Source organism: Python bivittatus, unplaced genomic scaffold (assembly GCF_059951505.1).
Source record: "Python bivittatus isolate LINGU-HERP-01145 unplaced genomic scaffold, Pbiv_v1 ctg000350_np1212, whole genome shotgun sequence".
Classification (NCBI taxonomy): domain Eukaryota; kingdom Metazoa; phylum Chordata; class Lepidosauria; order Squamata; family Pythonidae; genus Python; species Python bivittatus.
In genome coordinates this window covers 10,825,229-10,845,370 of record NW_028277074.1, presented here as the reverse complement: position 1 = coordinate 10,845,370, position 20,142 = coordinate 10,825,229, and the positions used below count along the sequence as shown (strand labels likewise).

The window sequence follows — 20,142 nt, the reverse complement described above, 5'->3', positions numbered from 1 at the left end:
GCTGGTTTGTTTTGACTTTTGAATCTTTTTGTTTTCTTCCGCTGTTAATTGCACCAGCAGAAAGGCAGTAAACAGTATATCATGGAATTGTAAGGGGTAATTTAGGCCATCAAATGAAATCCCCTGCTCACTACATGAGTTCAAAATAAATGGATGGTTGAAAAATCTCTGCTTGAACATATCCACTGAAGGAGAACTCATTGTTTCCTTGGTAATTGGTTTTACTACCAAACTGTTGTTACTGTCTGGATGTTTTCCTCTAATATTCTACCAGGATCTGCCTTCCTGTAACTAAAGATAAGTATTTTGTATTCTGAACTCTGGTGCAATAGAAAGGATATCTTGGCTTGTTCTGTGTGACATTCTTTCAGGTACATGAAATGTGTTATAGTATTATCTCAAGATTCTTGTCTCTGTATTATCTCTGCTTGTAAAACTTAGTTTTAAGTTCCCTGATATTCTTTGTTTCTTTCTCTGTACCTGTTCCATTTTCTGAATTTTCCTAAAATGTGGTATATATTCAGAATAATGCAGAACATGGTAGATTCTGGTGTTTTGCCAACTACTCTTATTGATGCACCCTAAAATTCTGTAGCTTTGTATAGGTGACATACTGTATATTCAACTTGTAATTAAATTCAATTAAATATTCCAAAATCCTCTCCAACATATTATTACTAAGCCAGGTATCCATTATACACTGATTTTATTTTCTAACTGATAAATATTTTACTAAGAGATACTCTTGAATTTCAGGTTATAATTTTGACCCCACTCTGTAATTCATCAAGGACATTTTGAATTTATTGAATTAATCCTGATCTCCTGTTACATCAGACATTATTTAAGCAATTTCAGAAAACTTTTTTTTTTCAAAATTATATATGCTACCATCAATTAATTATAACTGATTATAAATACTGGCATCCCATATGGACTAATATACTATGATGACCTCTAACCTTGAAAGCTTTAAAAGGGGATTAAATAAATTATTGATAGGCAAATATTGATGACTATTAATAATAATAGCTACATTTTATCTTGAGTAAAACCAGTTTCTAGGAAACATGATTCAGGGATATTATTTTACCTGTGTCCTACTTGCAAGTTCCAGTAAGTATCTTGGTGGCCAATGAAAGAAGAGAATACTAGATGAAGGAGATGTTCCATACTTCATATATTGTGACAGCCAATTCAGTAAGTGTCATTGACTAAAACATTATAGAAGTAGGTGTGTGGGTGTGTGTGTGTCATTAAAACTACCAACCCTGCTTTTAACCAAAAATGATTTGGACATGCAAAAGATAATCTGGAAACCTTCTCAATTGCCATAGGAATACAATCCAGGCATCATGACAACACACTATGCAATCTTTACAATAAAAATGTTTTTCAGAGGTAGCAGCACATTTTTCACATGCAGGTAACAAGACTTTGAATTATAAAGCTCATTTTTGTATGTAGAAGCAAATAAAGATAAAGCTTCTGAAAGATAAAATAACATTTTGTTTATATTCAGTTCAATATCCAGATTGTCCTGATAAAGATAATGACACTTTAGATATAAAGAAAGCTGCTTTTCTTTACAGTTTATCAACTGAAGAATATGCCAGGTGTTACTTCAAACCTAATTCCTAATAAAGCTGTCTTCAAGTTAATAAAACATTTGACTTGAGTTGCTCACTAGTGACAAAATAAAAAGGTATCCTGAATATAAGAGAACCAGATAAATGTCACCATACTGTTTTCATGAAAACAATCAGTTCATCATCTCAGTAAAAGTGGAGAAAAACAAAAAAATGGTGCATTCTTTTGTTGATGAAGGAACAGGACAGGATTACATAAATGTTTATATACTTAACTACAACTCAAATAGCTTTATCAAAACATTTCATGCATGTTTAAAAACACACACACTCATAAAAAATACTTTCCTTATCATGCCAACATATTATTTGCAGAGATTCATTGTAAGAATAAGAACCTTTGGGGGAATAGAAAGATGAACACTGGATGTTGCAAGATTCTATAGCATCTGGAAATGTTTTAAAAGAGGAAGAATGACATACACAGAGAGAGAGAGGATAATGTATCTATCTCTGAAACAAAACAGTTGTACTCTAAAAGCTGCCTTATTCCAATCATTGTTTCCATTTGCTAGTATATTATACAGTATGCTAATTTTTTTAGGTATTCTGTAAAAAAAAAAAAAAACTACTTTTATATTGTGCAGACTTGTGCTTTTTTATATACAAAATGATGTATGAATATTTATTATACTTTTATATTATGAATTATATAAGTAGAACCTAGAAATTCATTCTAGGACTTCCTACCAGTAGATGAAACACACAAAGAAGCTCAGTTTCCACAAGTCCCACATGGGTTTAATCTTTGATTAATTGAACAAAAACTAAAACCTCCAGACGTTATTTCTTTTAATCACAGGAAAGATAACTCTTCTGTGGCTTTGCTGGTAGGAGAGCCAGCAGATGTCTGTCTGGTCTGAAGGGAATTTCCTTTCTCAGGAGAAAACAGCTTAAATAGAAAAGGAACAGCCATATGCTGACCATGCACTGTTTAACAGATGACATAAGAAGCATCCAGTATAATAGGGAGAATGCTTTTAAATTAAATTTTATTTAATGTTCAGTGCTATCAGCTGGAAGCAATTGACATAGTCAATCAAAGTGTGGTTGTATGACTCATCTAAACGTAAAAAACAAACAAACAAAAAGCTAGCTCATTGAGCTTAACAAAAGGATGGTAGTCAAGGTCAAGGTCAAGGTCATTTAAGACTTATGTTCTTGGAATACATCTTTATGAAAGCATACCCTTTATTATATATGTGATAACATCCTACATTAGGCTTTGCGATACTAGTATAATTCTTCTCTGAGAACCAAATGCTTAACAAATGTCATAGTTTACCTATATACTATGTGTTGAGGTGGGGGGGGGGTACAGAGACTGAAGAAGAAACAGAAAATACTAAAATATTGGGTCAAGTGATAAGATCTATAATTAAGATTGTCAAGTTAGAAGTTGTAAATTGAAGATATACTCATTGCTAGATGTTATCAGTTTAATGATACCTAGCACTGAGGGTTAAAAAGTAAAAGTAATTGTTGAACCCTAGTAAACTATTTTGTTGACCATTATCACCTGTACATTCCTATCTTGTTCCCCTTGCCTATGTTTCTTTCATTTTTTAAGGGGAAAAAAAAAAGAACTTCTACACAGAACATGTACAAGTTGTAATCTTTCAAGGGGTATTTGTTCCAGTTTAGTGATAATTTTAGTTGAGTTTTTCAACATAGTTTTTCTAGCTATATAATTTTGACATGTAGAAACCTAGTGGAAGAAGGTGATTGATGACCACTTCTAAGCACTGCTGAATGAAATAGATTGCCTTCATTAAAATAGATGTTTTAGTCTGACATGGAACTGAAACTGCCCTGATTACCCTCATGTATAAGATATATAGAATACAATTATGTTTTTTACCTGCTTAAACTCCTGTGTAAAAATAAGATACAACCCCCCCCACCAAAACTAAACAAAGTGAAACAAAAAACAAACAAACAAACAAAACAAAACCCACAGGAATTCAGTTTTCATGTTTTAATATATGGTAGTTCCTAGAGTCATTTATAATAGTTTATTTATTATAGTTATTATTGTGATTATTATAGTGATTATACTAGCTGATTATTATAGTGGGGGATGGTGTTATAAAAGGCAGGCACTGCAATAGAGGATACTCTTCCAGTCCCATCAGATGACACAGCATAATGGCTGGACAAGAAGCATGTCAGCTCTGTTGGATCTGATGGGGCAAGCGGAAATAATGGGAGACAGGCAGTGTGCCATGAAGGTTTTATAGGTGATAAACAACACTCAGAAGCTTCTTGGTCACTAGGACAACTTGCATAGCAGAGGAGTTACATGGGCTTACAAGGTGTATCCTGACTTCTTGCATCACTGCATTCTGGACTAATTGTAGCTTCCAAATATCTTCAAGGGTAGCTCATGTAGAGCACATTGTAAAAACCTACACACAAAGTGACCAAAATATGAGTGGTCCAGTAACAGATGTAATTGATGTAACAAATGAATCTGTTCAAAGGCCTTCCTGGTCATGGCTACCATCTACTTTTTGATAAATATCTGTGAATTCAGAAAAAAACAAAACAAAAAACAAATGGAAAACCACTTTTGTATGGGGAAGTGCTACCCCACTCAGAACCAAAGACAGAGAATCCACAGTCACTTGGTACTGTCAGTGTTGAGTTTAAGTCTGTTCCACCCCATCCATATTTAAACAACTTGTATGTAATGGGACAAGACCTCAACAGCATCACTTGGTCAACAAGGAGTCAAAATATAGAGCTGTGTATTATCAGAGTACTGATATTTGTCCCCATATGAAAGGATGACCTTACCCAGTGGCTTCCTGTTGATGGGCAAGGGCTCCAAAGCACCCTGAAAATCAGGAGAAAACCAGGATCTTCAGGCCAGACCTTTCCCTATTGTCAACAATGACAGAACCAGCCATGGAGAAAAGAGAACAACATACCTCCTTTCTCAAACCCTAAAGGTGGCCTGGAAGAATATCATGATTGATGGTATCAAAAGCTGGTAGGTAATCAATAAGAACCAGGATGGTTGCACCATCTCCATCCTGGCTGTGCCAAAGGTAATCAACATAGCAATAAATGCTATTACTATACTACCCTGAAATCGATCTGAATAATCTGTCCCCTGTAACCTGATCATTTTTCTCAACAATTTTAGCAAAAAAGGGAAAGTTGGAAATTGGACAAAAATTGTCCAAAACTGTGGTATGTGTATGTGTGTGTCTTTCTCTCCAATCTCTCCACTTGGTGGGGGGAGGAGGGGGAAGCAAGCAATTCCTGTAGGCAATCTTTTCTCTGCCTAACCTTTCCCGCTGCTTGTGTGATCACACTGCTATCGATGTGTAGAAGAGCAAACAGCTTACTTTCTCGAAATCTGTCTCTCTCCAATCTCCCCTCTCTGGGGGAGGGGGAGGGGGAGGAAAATAAAAGTAATTTCTGTAGGTAATATTTCCATTGCCTGACTCTTTCCCCCTACCAACTAATCAGAGAGATTGGAGAGGCATTTCAAGAGAGTAAGCTCCTTACTCTTCTACACATCAAAACCAATGCAATCATGCTGGCAGCAGGAAATAATAAGGCAAAGGATAGATTGCCTACAGAAATTGCTTGCTTTTCCTCCCCTGCACAGAGCAGAGAGATTGGAGACAAAGGGATTTCAAGAGAGTAACCTGTTTGCATAGCACACGTGTGGCTTCCAACACCAGGCTGTGGTGTGATCACATTGCTTTAGATGTGTACAAGACCATAAGCAGGCACTCAAGCATTCCAATGGGTGGGGGAGTGGTTAGGAGGCAAAGAAAAGCTGAAGGCATGAAAGTGAGTAGTCTTGTCTCTTTCCAGCCAGAAAGCACAGTCAGGGTCATGTGATTTCCCACTTAGTGGCTGCTTCACTTAGTGACAGAGTTGCCAGTCCCAGTTAGGATTGTTAAGCAAGGACTAAGTGTATGGCAAATATTTTTTTCTTCATTTAAACTATTTAAAAGTCCTAGCATTGGTAATCTTATCTAGTATAAAGAAGAGCATGATGGACTCAGTTTGAAACATTATTTTGACATTTTCAATTAAAACAATACAAATTACAAAAAAGGGAAACAATGAAGGAATATATACTGAATTAACATTGGATTCGCCATTGGTTAAAGTACAATTCATTCCTGGCAATAAGAAATTAATATCTACTATTTCAAATCCATATTAAAACTTATTTTAGAATTTTGAAGAAGGTGCAAACAATTTCTGAGTCCTCTATTTCTTTATCACTGTTGTTTGAAGATAAGTAAGTTTAATACAGTAACAAAAGCACAGAAGATTTTATAGAAGCAGAAACTTAACTATAGGTAGAAATCTGTTACTGAATATATTTTGCAAAAAATATAGTAAGTACCAACTTGGTTTTAAATTTATTTATTTGCTATTCCTACAGCCTGCCATGCATGCTCCAGCAAGACTCCCAGCATTTTACAATATGCCAATTAAAACTTAAAAACAAATGCATAAAAGTAATAAAATCATAACCCCTGAACACTCATAATCTGACAAGTCTACTTATTTTAAGCAATATTCAGAAGCTAGTATACTATAGTAGTTAAAGGCACTGGGCTAGAAACTGGGAAACCATGAGTTCTTGTCCTACCTTAGGCATGAAACTAGCTGGGTGACCTTGGGCCAGTCACTCTCTCTCAGCCCTGGGAAGGACAAGCAATGGCAAACCAATTCCGAAAATGTTGCCAAGAAAAAGCAACTTGTCAGGCAGTTGCTAGGAATCAAGAATGACTCAAAGAGGGTAAAAAAAAATCAAAATGCCCACTGCTAGTTATATTCTTCCTAAATCGTTTTCCCTTTTCCATCTGCAACTTTTCATTCCTTCATTCTGAGATTCTATTTATTTGAAGAAATGTCACTTGGAAATATCTCTTCTATTCATTTTTGCTATCAAGGTCATAATATATTCAGTTGCCTGGCACATTACAGCAGCTTTGCCTAAAAATAATTTTACGTTATGGTTAACCAAACTGATTAGACCAGGACATTACAATTCATCTGGTTTAATGTTGAGATGTGTCTGTTATTCAGTATTTGCCTGCTATCCTTCAAGAGATCCTGGTAAGCACTGGTTAAAAGATCTATATTTCAATGTTTTTTTTCTTACAAACAACAGCTTACTTTCCTCAAGAATATCACTAACAAATAAGAACCACAAAACTTGTTGGGCTTTTCTAGTATTAAATGAAAGAAAGAAACTTTCAGATGTGGCACAAGGCAGAAGAGAAGCAGAACTGAGACAGTTCCATCCAGTTCCTCTTTCAGTCAGCTGTCAGTGGCTATAGCAGAGTCTGAAATGAGGAACTGGGCCACTACAACGGCTCCTCCATTCCTGGGATTGTTTCTTTTTCAGAATTTTGTAACAAAGCCCAGATGCCTGAATTTTTTTTTTTTTAATTTCTTTAATCTATTCTACTTCTATGTTGTAACTTCTAAATTCTAAGCCTAAAGGTAGTTGGAAGTCTTTTTCAAGTAAATATATAAAACAGGTTAAGTTCATTCAATCGAGTATTGACAGAAGGTTTCTAAACCAAATTTGCATTTGTTATTTTTTATTCAAAATACTAAAATTCAGCATTTCATTTTTACATGCTTATGTTACCTCTTTGTCTTTTTATGGACTATTCGGAAAATTAGACAATAATAAATCCTGCACTTCCCTTGTGAAAAGTAAGATTTGTAGACAAAATTACCCAACTGTTTTGACAAGAACATACCCTTTACCATATTGCATAGGGACCTTTCACTATCAGAAAACATGTCCCTAAAGATGTAATATGAACTTGCTTATAATCCTATAAACTAAAACATGGAATTAATTGAAGAACATTTCAAGTCATCAAAAGGTTCAGAATGTCAAGAACAGATTTGACTAAAAAATATGATATTTCTTTTTCATTAGTTACTATTTCCATATAATTATTGGGTCCGCTTGTATAAACCTTTAAGAGTTGCAGTCCCTTTTCTACTTACATGCTCTATCAACTTCAATCAACTTAAAGCTATGTCCAGCTGTGACTCCAATAGGTAACTTAGATAATGTTTAGTTAAGCCATGTTTGCTCAGAAGAAAATGTAGGGCAAAGTGTTTATTTAGCAGATAAAATATTCCAGCCGCTATTATTATCTCTTCTCTCTACTCCCAGAACCATGTTTCAGCATTGTCATAGGTCTTATTTTTACTACTTCCCTTTAAAATAGACTGCTTACCTACAGACAAGATATTTTAGCAATCACAATAGCTGCTGTAACACAGTAGCAGTTACCAGAAATACAAAACTGTATTATGTTTCAGATAGCTAATATTTTACTAGACTTTACAGTAGCCATTTGCCATGTGAAAAGTGTTCTTAAATAGAATATTATAAAAATGACAAGCAACATGCTATATGTAATTTTCTTCTTATTCACACAAAATATAAAATGATATTATGGATAGAAATACTGTCATTAAAAAGCAGTGAGGAACAATTCTTAGTAAAGGAATTAAGAAACTACAGTTGAACAAGGATGCAATATGGCCAGTAGGATTAAAATGTTTCATTAATGGCAGGTATCCATTAGTCTCATTGCTAGTACAACAGCAGTTTCCAGTATCTCTCCATCATGCGTCTTTACTATTATGTATAAAATGGTTGGAAAGTGTGACTTCTTTCATCTACTCTCTACTTATCAAAAGCCACAAAACAGAAAAATAATCATTTAATGCAAGCTGGAGGAGTAAGACAGTGAAAGAAACTATTATATTCAGAAAACAATTGCTCAGGTCACAGAAAATCCATGGATAAATCAAGGGATATTTTGGCAGTAGGTATTTTTAACCCCTTTTTTAATCCCTTTTTAACCACAGGATGGTCCCCACTGTTCAACAAAGAAATTAAGTGATATCACAGCAGGAGGAAGCTGCTGGACTGTGGCCTGCACCAGGTGCAAGGAAGGAGGAAGGGTCACCTCTCTGCTTCCAGTCTTCTGGAACTCCCCAAACTGTGACCCACCTTTCTACTGTGGTGCAGCAGTTCAGTACTTTCCTGCTCCCACCTATCTTCTTTGGGGATGCACAGTCCCCCTTAATATTAGCATTTGACATGGATAGGGAACTTATAGCCTGAGCATCTGAGCACCAATTACATCATCATCATCATCATCGCCACCACCATCACCACCACCACCACCACCATCATCACCACCACCACCACCACCATCTATAGTGTTGCCTCCTGGTTCTTGTAACTTTGTAGCATGTGACCAGGCAACCTCTTTGAGAGTTTCAAAAGCACGGTCTATATTTTAAATATCAATGTTATTAAAAATAAGAAAAAGGACAATTTGAAAATTCTTTTTAGCTTTAGGTAATCACACCCAATTATGAGAAAACACAATTTTGTCAGATATAAAACTGACAAAACACAAACAGCATTTTAAATGAAATATCCCATAAAATACTACAAAAGGGTATAGGAATACATCTAAGATAGGTGATACCTATTGTTCAAAGAGCACAAGGTAGCACAAAAATACAAGAACTGACTTTGCAGTTACAAGAAAGTTACATCTTCCTGTGTTCATTGCACCTCCATCTAAAGAAGACGGCAAGGGGAAATCTCTTTTCTAGCTTGCTTCCTTGCTTCCTGCCCCCCCCCCCTTCTTTCTTGAGCCTTGAATTTCAATATGACTAAACGTTTGGGTTTTTAATACCCACCCCACCTCCCCAGCCAAAAGAGAGGTCTTTGAGTATTCCCCTTTCTTGGCTTGCATATTGCCAAGCATGTTTTACTATGGAAGTAAAGAAGCTGATTCTCTATCAAGAATATCAATAATTGTGGGGGAGGGTCTGCTTCCTTATTCACTACCAGTGGGAAAAATTAACTGAATTAACTGGTGTTATTCAGATATATTTTTCTTTTTTTTTCTTTCTTTTTTTTTTTTTTAAGATTATATTGCTGTCAAATACTATGAAAATGCTGAAAATGGCTAAGGGATTCAAGTGCAGACAGTGTAACTTGAGCAATGTTAAATTATGAATGTGTGTTGTTGGGGTTGTACATGCACGTGTGCATGCACACACACACACACACACACACACTTGTTAATGTTCCCCATACAAAGGGAAAGATAACAAGAAGGCAAAAATGATAGGATAATAAGATTGTTAAGTATAAACCTAAAATACATGTGTGGCAGAATTCTGATATTAAGAATAGCAATGAGAACAATGATAACTATTGTGCAGTGTGGCCTTATACCAGGTAGGGTAGAATTTTTTAGTGGCCTGCTGAAATGTATACATGTAAAAAACCTCTGTTTATTGTACATTTAATTATTTAGAGAAACAATATGATACAAAGCACAGGCCTGAATTCTGAAACATTCTGAGCAATTATGGAGTTGAATCTTGGTTTCTGAATTCAGTTTGTCTGTTTGCTTGTTTGTTTGTCTTGCAGGACTTATAGGTTGCATTAAACTCAACATCTCTGAACCACACGCAAATCCCTAATGTAGTTCAGATTGCAATACAAGGTAATATAATTAACAATGCAAAACCATTAAATCATAATATGAGACTCCAGGAATAGTTGCAATCTACTCCCACAGAAAACCATTTCCATTAATATAGGAGCAAACATCTGTTTTAGCCTCCTAGAGATTGTTTGAAAAGCTAAGCTTTTATACATATTCTAAATGCCAACAGAGAAGGAGCCATTCAAATATCTGGGAGGATGTTATTCCATAAGAACTGACAGAAATAAGGAAGGCATGCTTTTGTGGCCCTTGCAGATGGTATGCCCTGAGTGAGGGGCATGGAGAAAGCCCACTCTATTTCACTTTACATTATTAGGAAGGCAGATGTTAATAGGAGACAGTGATTATACAGATATGCAGGCCCTGTATTGTTCAAGACTTTGAAAGTGACCACCTGCACCTTGAATTACACCTACTGATAATCAGTGGAGGTCCCAAATGAGCACTGTTACAAGGATACAATAAGCACTCATGACTACTCCAGCTGCTGAATTCTGGACTTGAAGCTTCTGAAAGTTCTTCAAGGGCACCCCTGCATGGATACATTGCAGTAGTCCAATTAAGAGTTGACAAGGCATGAGTGGCTATGAGTAAAGCCTTCAGTCCCAGAAGTTGCCACAACTGGCAAACTACTGTATATGGATCTGTAAAAAGCTGTCACCTGCTCCTCTAGCCCAAGTTACAAAACCATTCAGCATAGGGAAGCACAACCCCATCCAGAATTAAAGATGATTTTTTTCTGGAACTAGATGGCTTACAACTCAAAGCCACTGCATCTTTCTAGGACTGAGCCTTAACTTGTTCCTCCCAATCCAGACCCGAACTGCCTCTAGGCACTTAGAGAGCATTTTAACACCAGCACCACCTTGGTGTAGGTTGTGATATAAAGTTGTGTAGTATCAGTGTACTGATTATATCTGACCCTGTGTGGATAGATGATATCATCCAATGTCTTCATGCCCATGTTAAAACGGGGGGGGGGGCATTACGTTCTGCAGCACCCCACAACTGAGAAGCCTAGAACTGTATCCCTGCCCCCTTATTGCTACCAACTAGAATGATTCCTTTACAAATGAGAACCATTGAAGCACAATGTCCTCCACCTCTAACTCTTGCAGGCAGTTCAGAAGAATGCCTTGCAATATGGTATCAACAGCCACTGAGAGACCAAACAATACCAGGAAGGTCCCAGTCTCCCTATTCCAGTCGCTCTATAGGTAATCTACAATGACAACTATTATTGTCTCCCTGGCATGAAACCTGAGTGATATGAGTCCATATATAATAACTATTTCTTCTAGAGGCCTATAAGCTGCACCCTTACTACTTTCTCAACAACCTTCCCCAAAGGTTAGACACTAGTCTGTTATTTTCTGACATATCTGGGTCAAGTGATGGCTTCTTGAGTTGGAGACAAGCTACCACTTATTTTAATGAGACTTAACACCAGCCCCTCCCTCAGATGTATTTACCATCACTCTACCCCAGCCCTCTGACAATTCCTAGAATGTTTTCACTGAATAGGGATCCAGACTACATGTGGCAGTCAAGGCTATAGATAATCTATCCAATTACCTAGGACTCACATGGTCTAACTCATCTCAGATAACTTAGAAAAATGAAGCTTCAGTCAAATCTTCCATACTTGTCCAGCTGGTATCTAACTCTGAGTGGATCTGAGCACTTTTGTCTTCCACATGCTTAGCAAATTCCATATAATGGTTCATCAAATGATCTTCCTGTCCATCCTTCTGTAGTAGAATCTGACTCAGAAAAGGCCTGCTGGATGGTACTCTGTGGATGCAATAACAGCAGAGAAATCACCACTCTTGCTGGCATTGTTTAGGCCCTGAATAAGCTCTTACCATGTCCAGTTGAATTTGCTCCGCATTTTATCTCATTCTATGCATCTTTTAATTCACTTCATTCAGTACAATTCTAAGGGTGTCATTACCCTTGTTTTCCAGCAGACAACTAAGGCCTTAGCAGAACTATGCTCACCATAGCATAGCTATGCCCACCGTAGCCTTGGAAAAACTCCCCAAGCACCCTCTGGAACCTAAGCAGTTCCATTAGACACCTTGACTGGACCAATCAAATAGGTCTATCCTCCTTGCAGAAATTAGTGGCAGAAGTCAAATCCAAAGTGATAAGAATGTGATCTAGCATGACAACAGATGGTTGTTAAAAACTCCCACCCTTAGATCAAGTTGCATCTGTCCCAAGATTAAACAACAACAACAAATAAATCCATATTTAATGTATGGCATTCACTATTGGACTGTGGGTGACCTGGGGCAGCACCAATTGTCATGATAAACCTACCCCCCCACCCATCCAGTGATGGCAGGTTAATTTCCCAGTGAAAGCAGGTGAGTCAACCAGCATAATCAACCTAGGGAAAACAACTACCAGCCTCACAACGAAGTCAACAGTTCATGTATAGAGGGCAGCAGTACAACAGAAGCAGTCCCAACTTGCCCCACGCTTAACTCTGGGTATCTGTGGTGCAGATGCCAAAGACTCCTGAATGATAATTGCCATCCCATTTCCCTGTCTAGATCCACAGCTAATGCCAAAACTGAACCAAGTTGGTCGCATTTCTGAGACAGGAAGAATATAATTCTAACAAATAAATGAATACAATTCATTAAAAATCTACCCCACCCCATTTATAATACTATTAACTCTCCCATACAGCTGTTCTTCAAACAGTCAGAGAAGCGTAGAATGTATTTTCCCATTCCCTAGGAGGTTTAAACAAGAACTAGGTGTGGAAGCTACAGCTACCCTTTATCTTTCTAAATCTCTCCAGGAGCAATTAAGAAGTCTTCTAGTACACAAGGTTTTCTGTCAGTTACAAAAACTTTAAACACACTTAGAAACACTCTTAAAAGTCCCTCCCATTCTCTTACCTTCTCTTTATTGCAGGACAATTGATTGACATTCCTGTCTTTTCTGGTTACCAATGCAAATCATCTACAAGAATAAGCCATCTTAATAGTTGGCTGTTTATATATTGGCCATATTGCTACAGAACTGTTCATTAATCTTGACTTCCAGGGGAACGTATGGCAAATTGAAAACTGTGGAGCCAATGACTGCAGCAAAGACCAAGGAACTGGTGAACAGACCTGTTCTTTAGAACCCTTCCAAATAAGGAAAGGGCAGGAGATCACCCACACGTATTCCCAATGACTGCTCCTCATGAGGAGACTGCAGGACAGCGGTTTTCCATGGGTTTGAGTGCCAGGAGACAACAGGATTAGCCATCTTGCTGGGAACCATGACAGAGACTTTTAAAGGACAAGTTTGCAAACCTCACTTTATAATCACCTTTGAAAATTGCTCATTAACTACTTCTAAGCTATTCGAGACCTTCAGACCAACAAGTCTGAAAATGCCCAGTGTGTCTGCCTTGAATCCTGAATGAAATAAAATTTTAATCATAAGCTTAAGAATTTAAAGAATTTGAAATAAATAGCAAAAAGCTAAATAAAATTTTGATCTTAGAAAGTTATAAACAGACTAACAATCCAGATAAAATTGGAATATTAAAACTTTTACAATAAGATTTTGAATTAATTATAAAGAACAAACAACTTCTAGTGGGAAATAGATTCTGTTTTGGTTTTTATAAGACAAAACAAAGATAAGCAATTTCATGATTTCAAAAACTGGACACTAGAGAGGACTAAAGTTTTTAGGTAGAGGAAAGATGTACAAACCTGCAAAATGTTGCAAAATGTTCTAACAATGAAAATACTGAAGGAGACTTCTGAAGAATGGAATGAGAAAATAGTAGCCATAATATCAACAATGTCAGTAATGATGTCTGCTTTTATGGATAGACTATGTCCAAAAGATGTTATTGAAGAAGTGACAGAAACTACAAAAGAAATTAGCTGAGGCTTTACATTTAAAAGGGAAATACAAATGACAAATCAAGAGAGTGACTTGGATAATTGTATTTCCTACTGATTTACAAAAGAGGCTTGTTAAAGTCTTGAATAACTCTGTGTGATGGGACAAAAGAAGAAATGAAGAGAAATTAAATCCTGCAACAATATCTGAATAAACCAAAGATTAAATGTGTTAGAAGTAAAAGGAAAAAAAATATAAAATTGGTTTATCTGATCAAGGTTAAAACAAGACATGTTGTTACCTCTGGCAACCCTTTACAGACTTTCTGCTGACACCAGGACTGAAAAGATGTTTTATGGATTTGTTTACAGATAAGAGATGGTATATGAGATGAAAAGATAAATGTTTGTAATCCTAGAGGGTATGAAGAGTCACTAAATTTGTTTATACTTGTTGTGGTAAAGATTGAAAGTAACTTTCTTCCTTCTCTTTTTTCCTTACACCTTTTACTCCTTTCTATTCCTTTTTTTTTTAGTTTGTATTAGATTTTACTATTATAATCAATATATATAGTTGCAAAATGGTTGAAGATACTTTACAGATGTGAAGATAATTAAAAAAAAAACATGTTAAACAAGTTAGTGGCTTCAAATCTCAATGCAGCCATAAATTTTATCTAAAGTCATTGTAAAATGCCCCAAATTCTTGGGATTGGGACAGATTATTTGTAGCAGCAAATAAATAAATAAATAGTCTCCAGCAAATGCTCTACAGTGGCATAGAAATAGTACAACACTTAGTCATCACATAAATAATGCATGGATTACTGTGGCATGCATGTGTTTAGAAAAAAATAAAATAAAGTAACAGCTATATAAATGGTTATAGCTATCAAACAAGTCAAAAGTGGAAAACTGCTATTTGGGACTCCAATGACAGAGGGAAATGACATAAAGTTTACTTTACTTAAGAAAAAGAAATGTGATCAAACTGAAATCTTAAAACCTAATTCGAAAGTTTATAACAATATGCACAATTCCTAGATACATGAATAAAAATCATAGAGCTTTACAAATATAAAAAATAAATATATTTCTGTCTGTACAAACCGTGATGTACACTTAATTATTCCAGTTAACAGAGGAAAATGCAAAGATATGGCCTAATCTAGATATTCCTTACCCTGTGCACAGACTGTGGATACACCAGTAGTTCAGTGTGCATATACTTTACCAAATGTAGCAGTAACACAGACTCTGTTTGTCAAATAATAATACACATATAACACAACAACACTTGCATGTTGGCACTGCATGTGCAAATGAACTACAGAGCGAGTATAAACATTAAACATGTCATTATTGAATAAGCATGCCATTATTTAACATATATTATCAATGCAAGCTTACTAGAATGAATGACAAAATATTTGCTTTACGCTATTCAGTAGATGTAAGCTTTGCCCAGTTTGCACTAGTTTGGCAAAATTCTGGACTTACTAAAAATATTTCAAAATTGTTTTACTGTAATATCTATATAACATGCCACTGTTTGTTATGATGGGAAAGGTGGCAATGTTTTAAAAACTTTTTTTTTTTCTGAATGCATATACCTTCTTAAATTATACTTGCAAATCAAGAGTCTTTGATTTTACTGATTTATATTTATTCACCTCATGAGATACATCATCTGCTTTTATGCAAAGGAAATGATTATATACAAACATTAGGTATATAACTATGTCTCAATATATATTTACATCAAACCGATAATTCTAATGTTTAATAATATAATAATATTTAAATAGTTGACAGAAAATGGGAAAGAAAAGACTTACTTGCTACTTCCAGTGATGCATTGTGACTCACAGCTTCACCAAGGTAATTCCTTGCTACACAGACATAAACTCCTTCATCAGGCCTACTTTTGCGGCCATGAACTATACGTAAGAAAAATAAAGATCCACTCGGTAGCAACATCCGATGAGAACGAGCATCATCTTTATCAGTTTCAACCCTTTCTCCTCCTTTGTACCATTCAATAGTTGGCACTGGTCTGCCTTCAGCCTTGCAGTTCAGTGTTGCTGGTTCCCCTTTAGAAACAATTAAATCCGAAGGATGTTCAATAATTCGAGGTGGGAAATCATCTTGACGAAGACGTGAACCTAAAAATACAAATTATATTTTTAATTTCTACTAGTTTTAAAATGTTCAAGCTTGGATTTTAAAAAAAAATGGAACCACAAAGAGATACTTTATAATTATCCTTAATGATCTTAAATACTCAATAATAGTATCTAACAGGAATTGGCAAATTTTTATTACTTAGGGACTCTACTGAATATTCAGAATCTGAGGGACATAGCAGGTGGTAAAATGATTCATGATACCAAAAAAAAAAAAAAAAAGTCAATGGAGTTCAGAGTCAAGGCAATGCCTTCAATATTTTAGGGATGATGTGTTGTGAACCCTATTGTCAGCTGTAGTCTGAGTCATGTTGCAATCTTAGCTCTATTGTGAAATATTTTATGTAGATGGGAAAAAATAAAATGCAAGGTAAGTGTTCCTTATCAATTTCTTAATTGATGTATCTTTATCTTCTAAAAAAAAAGAGAAGATGATGCAGTATGTTTCTATATAGACTTAATAAGGATTAAATTTTTATATTGATATCATATTGCTCTTTTTTTCCCTTCTTTTCCTGTTTATTATTCTCCTCTCATGTTTAGTTTATTTTAATCACTGTAATGTATGTAGTTTCTTACTGTATTATCTCTCACGTATCATTTATTTATTTGGCTTGTTTGTTATACTTCACTAATAAAAATTAGGGAGGAAATGTTGCAATCTTAGTCCTATTGTGTTTGTCAAGCAATTGTATCAGAAATCTGTCAGTCTGGGATTCTTGTTTCAATCTGTATAGATTAACAACAATCCAATTTATACAAAATGTAAGTACTGTATGATGTCAGACATGCAATAAGTTATACCAGGAGTAGGCAACATAGTGCTCTCCATCCAGATTGAAATTACATTGCCGTCAGTATGAATGTGGTGGTGTTCACACATTACACTAACAGATGATCTTTTCAATAAACATCAGTTGGGTGTATTTCAATACCACACTGACACATAAATCATGATTTACAAAGTAAAATGGATCGTAAATATGCTAAATCAAAACCAGACTGTATTATAGCTTAGCATGATTCATGAACTTAGGTGGCACATCCAACAGAACATGATGAAAAGTGAAGTCTAAAACATCCAGATGATATCAGATGCCTATCCTAGTCTATAGCATTGTATTACATAATTGTAGATACAGTATATTTGGTGGACAAAACACTCAAATCAAATCTTTATTACAGTCATAGACCAGCATAGGACAACACACTAAAATGTCTTGATATGAATGTCCCTAATTACACGGTATTAAAAAACTCAGTTTAATTTTTTTCACAGCTGAATCAGCCTTTCTGCATCTCAGCTGAAATAAGATCTTAACACTTCCCCTATTCATATGTTAATGAAGGCTGCAGCTAGGGACCAGTTTCTTTATTCATCTGATTAACCTGAGCTGATCTGAATGTGCAAAGCAAAGCAAAAGAAAAAGCAGGAGGACTACTTTGCTGACCCATAGAGCTATATGCTCCTGGCCAACTAGCAACCACAAAAACATTTTGATAATGCTTACTAGCAAACATTGAATCCTTTTAATGTGCCCACACTACAACTATTTTCCAAAGTTCCTGCTACTACTAGGAAACAGTGAAGTGAGAGTGAACGACTCCAATTTGGAAACTGAACCCTTAACATTTTAAATCAGTTGGAACAATGCTGCTCACCATGGATAAACAAAATGGTGATATACAATCCTTCCAAGACACTGCAGCAGTCACTCCCCAAAATCCCCACTAACCCACTACACTGATCCCCAAGGCCAGGGCAGCATTAGAATATACACACAAGTCCCTAAACTTACTATTATACTATATACAGTATCAATATAATTCACTAATTATACCATAGTTGGGTTTTTATCATTACCTTTTTTATAAATGGTAATGATAACTACTGTGCTCCAGTAATTTGGTAATTGGGTCTTTTGTTAATAAAAGTAAGTATTAATGCCAGAATTGGTCCTAACCAATAAATATTGGATTCCTGATGGAATAAGACTTTCATCCATGGCTTTGCTTCTTTTTTCATTTGGTTATATAATTTCTCAATTTCTACAGCCAAGAGGGAGGTTGAATAGGTACAGTGTCAACCACTAGATCAAATTTGCCAATCCAGGTAGAACTAGTATAGGGTTTGGAACCGACTTTTGCACAGAAATACAACAGGATATATTTGCGTGCAAATAGGATATATTTGCACGCTAGAATTTGACTGTACACCTTATCTAAAGGAATAATAGCTGACTACATATATTCTGTGTGGCTGCTTTTGTTTTATTCTTGAAAAAGGTTTATACTTTCTTTTTATAGGGAGAGGGATTAGCTATAAAGGAGGGATTAGCTTTATATATCCTAAACATTTCCATCATACTCCTCATCAAACCAATTCTTAGAGCTATGTTTTTTGAAATGTTCTGGCCTAAAGGTAATATACTGTAGTTAAATATGGCCTGATTAGGTAGATTCACATTGTCTTGAAAACTGTCCTCAACAAATCTTCACAAATTAAAGAAACATTTCAATGTAGTGTCACACATTTTGTTCTTGGCACTCTTCTGTATTTTAGAGAATCTGCATATTTAAATGACATTGCATTATATTATTAGTCATATTCTTTTTTTCTTCCAAAGATCAGAGACTTTATTACATAGCCATTAGTGAGTCAGTCTGTTAGTATATCTGTCCAGTATGGAGTGCTCCAAAAATATTTTTTGGAGATAAAGAATCCACATTACATTGTACTCAATGGTAGGTTATCAAATTAAAATATTATTCTATTATGCTTTCAAGAATTTTAATATTATTAGCTATCACTTTTATTTTAATTAAGTTTAAAATAAATCAGTTTAAATATATTGATATTATTAGGGTCATGAAGCATTTATTTATGTATTTATTTGAATTTATTAGCCACCCAACTCCAATGAAGTTGTATAAAAATATTTTAATAAATAAATATGGATAACAAAATAATTGCAATGTTATATTCAGTAAAGTAGCATGCAATTGTACAAATGCTAATCTGAAAAGAAGATCTACTTGAGACTTAGTCCTGAATAGATATATGCAGGATTATGCTGACAGAAATAATGCAAATTCATAAGTACTATAAACATTCAGTAACTAACTGTAGTGATGAATATAACATAAAAGAAACAAAGTCTGGTATGAATTAAAGGATTTTTCCATGAAAGAACAGGATAGAAGTACAATTTACTAATTCCTTTCCAGAAGCTTCTTCAAAAACCTGTCATGTAGATACTGCTGAGTTTTTCTGCTTGACTTCTATTCAAACATGCAGTGAAGGCGGGTTTTTGTGTGTGGTTTTATTTTATTTTATTTTATTTTATTTTATTTTTTTAATAGCTACTATATAATAGTTACACCCATACAGTGGTTTAAAGAGCTCTGGCTTATGTGAGTTATTAGCTCCTGTGACAGAAAGCAGAAAAGCAAAATTTTAGCAGTAATTTTGCAGACACATTTATACTTTTAGAAAACAAAATATTTCAAACAGCCTTTTAAAGGATTAGTAACAAATCCCTAAAGGAATGCGGCCAACCTCAGTCATATTGAAACTTTAAAGTTAACATTCCCAACATTCAAGAAGCATTAGTAAACTCCAGGTTAATGAGACACTAAAGAATAAAAGGTGTGACCCTTTTGCAGGTAAATCAACATGATTATTCCCTAATGGAGTCTGTAATCTAAATGAGCAGTCTAACAAAAATACTTTTAAACTTTCATTATTACCAAGGAACTTGGAATGTAAACTGCACACATACACATTACCTTTCACTTACCTATTACTTCCCCAATAACATTTAACTGAAATAATACAGGAATTTAATTTTAGCATAATTTTGTTATTATTTCATTTTTTAAAAAAAGG

The 20,142-nt window shown here is 35.1% G+C and overlaps 1 protein-coding gene across 1 annotated transcript in view; it reads right to left on the bottom strand.

The window, feature by feature from the left end:
• ROBO1 (roundabout guidance receptor 1) overlaps positions 1-20,142 on the bottom strand; it is a 245,797-nt gene that overhangs the window by 194,866 nt on the left and 30,789 nt on the right. Inside the window, exon 2 of the mRNA XM_088144579.1 lies at positions 15,906-16,232. Coding sequence (XP_088000705.1) covers positions 15,906-16,232 — 327 coding nt within the window. The remainder of the gene's footprint in view (positions 1-15,905; positions 16,233-20,142) is intronic.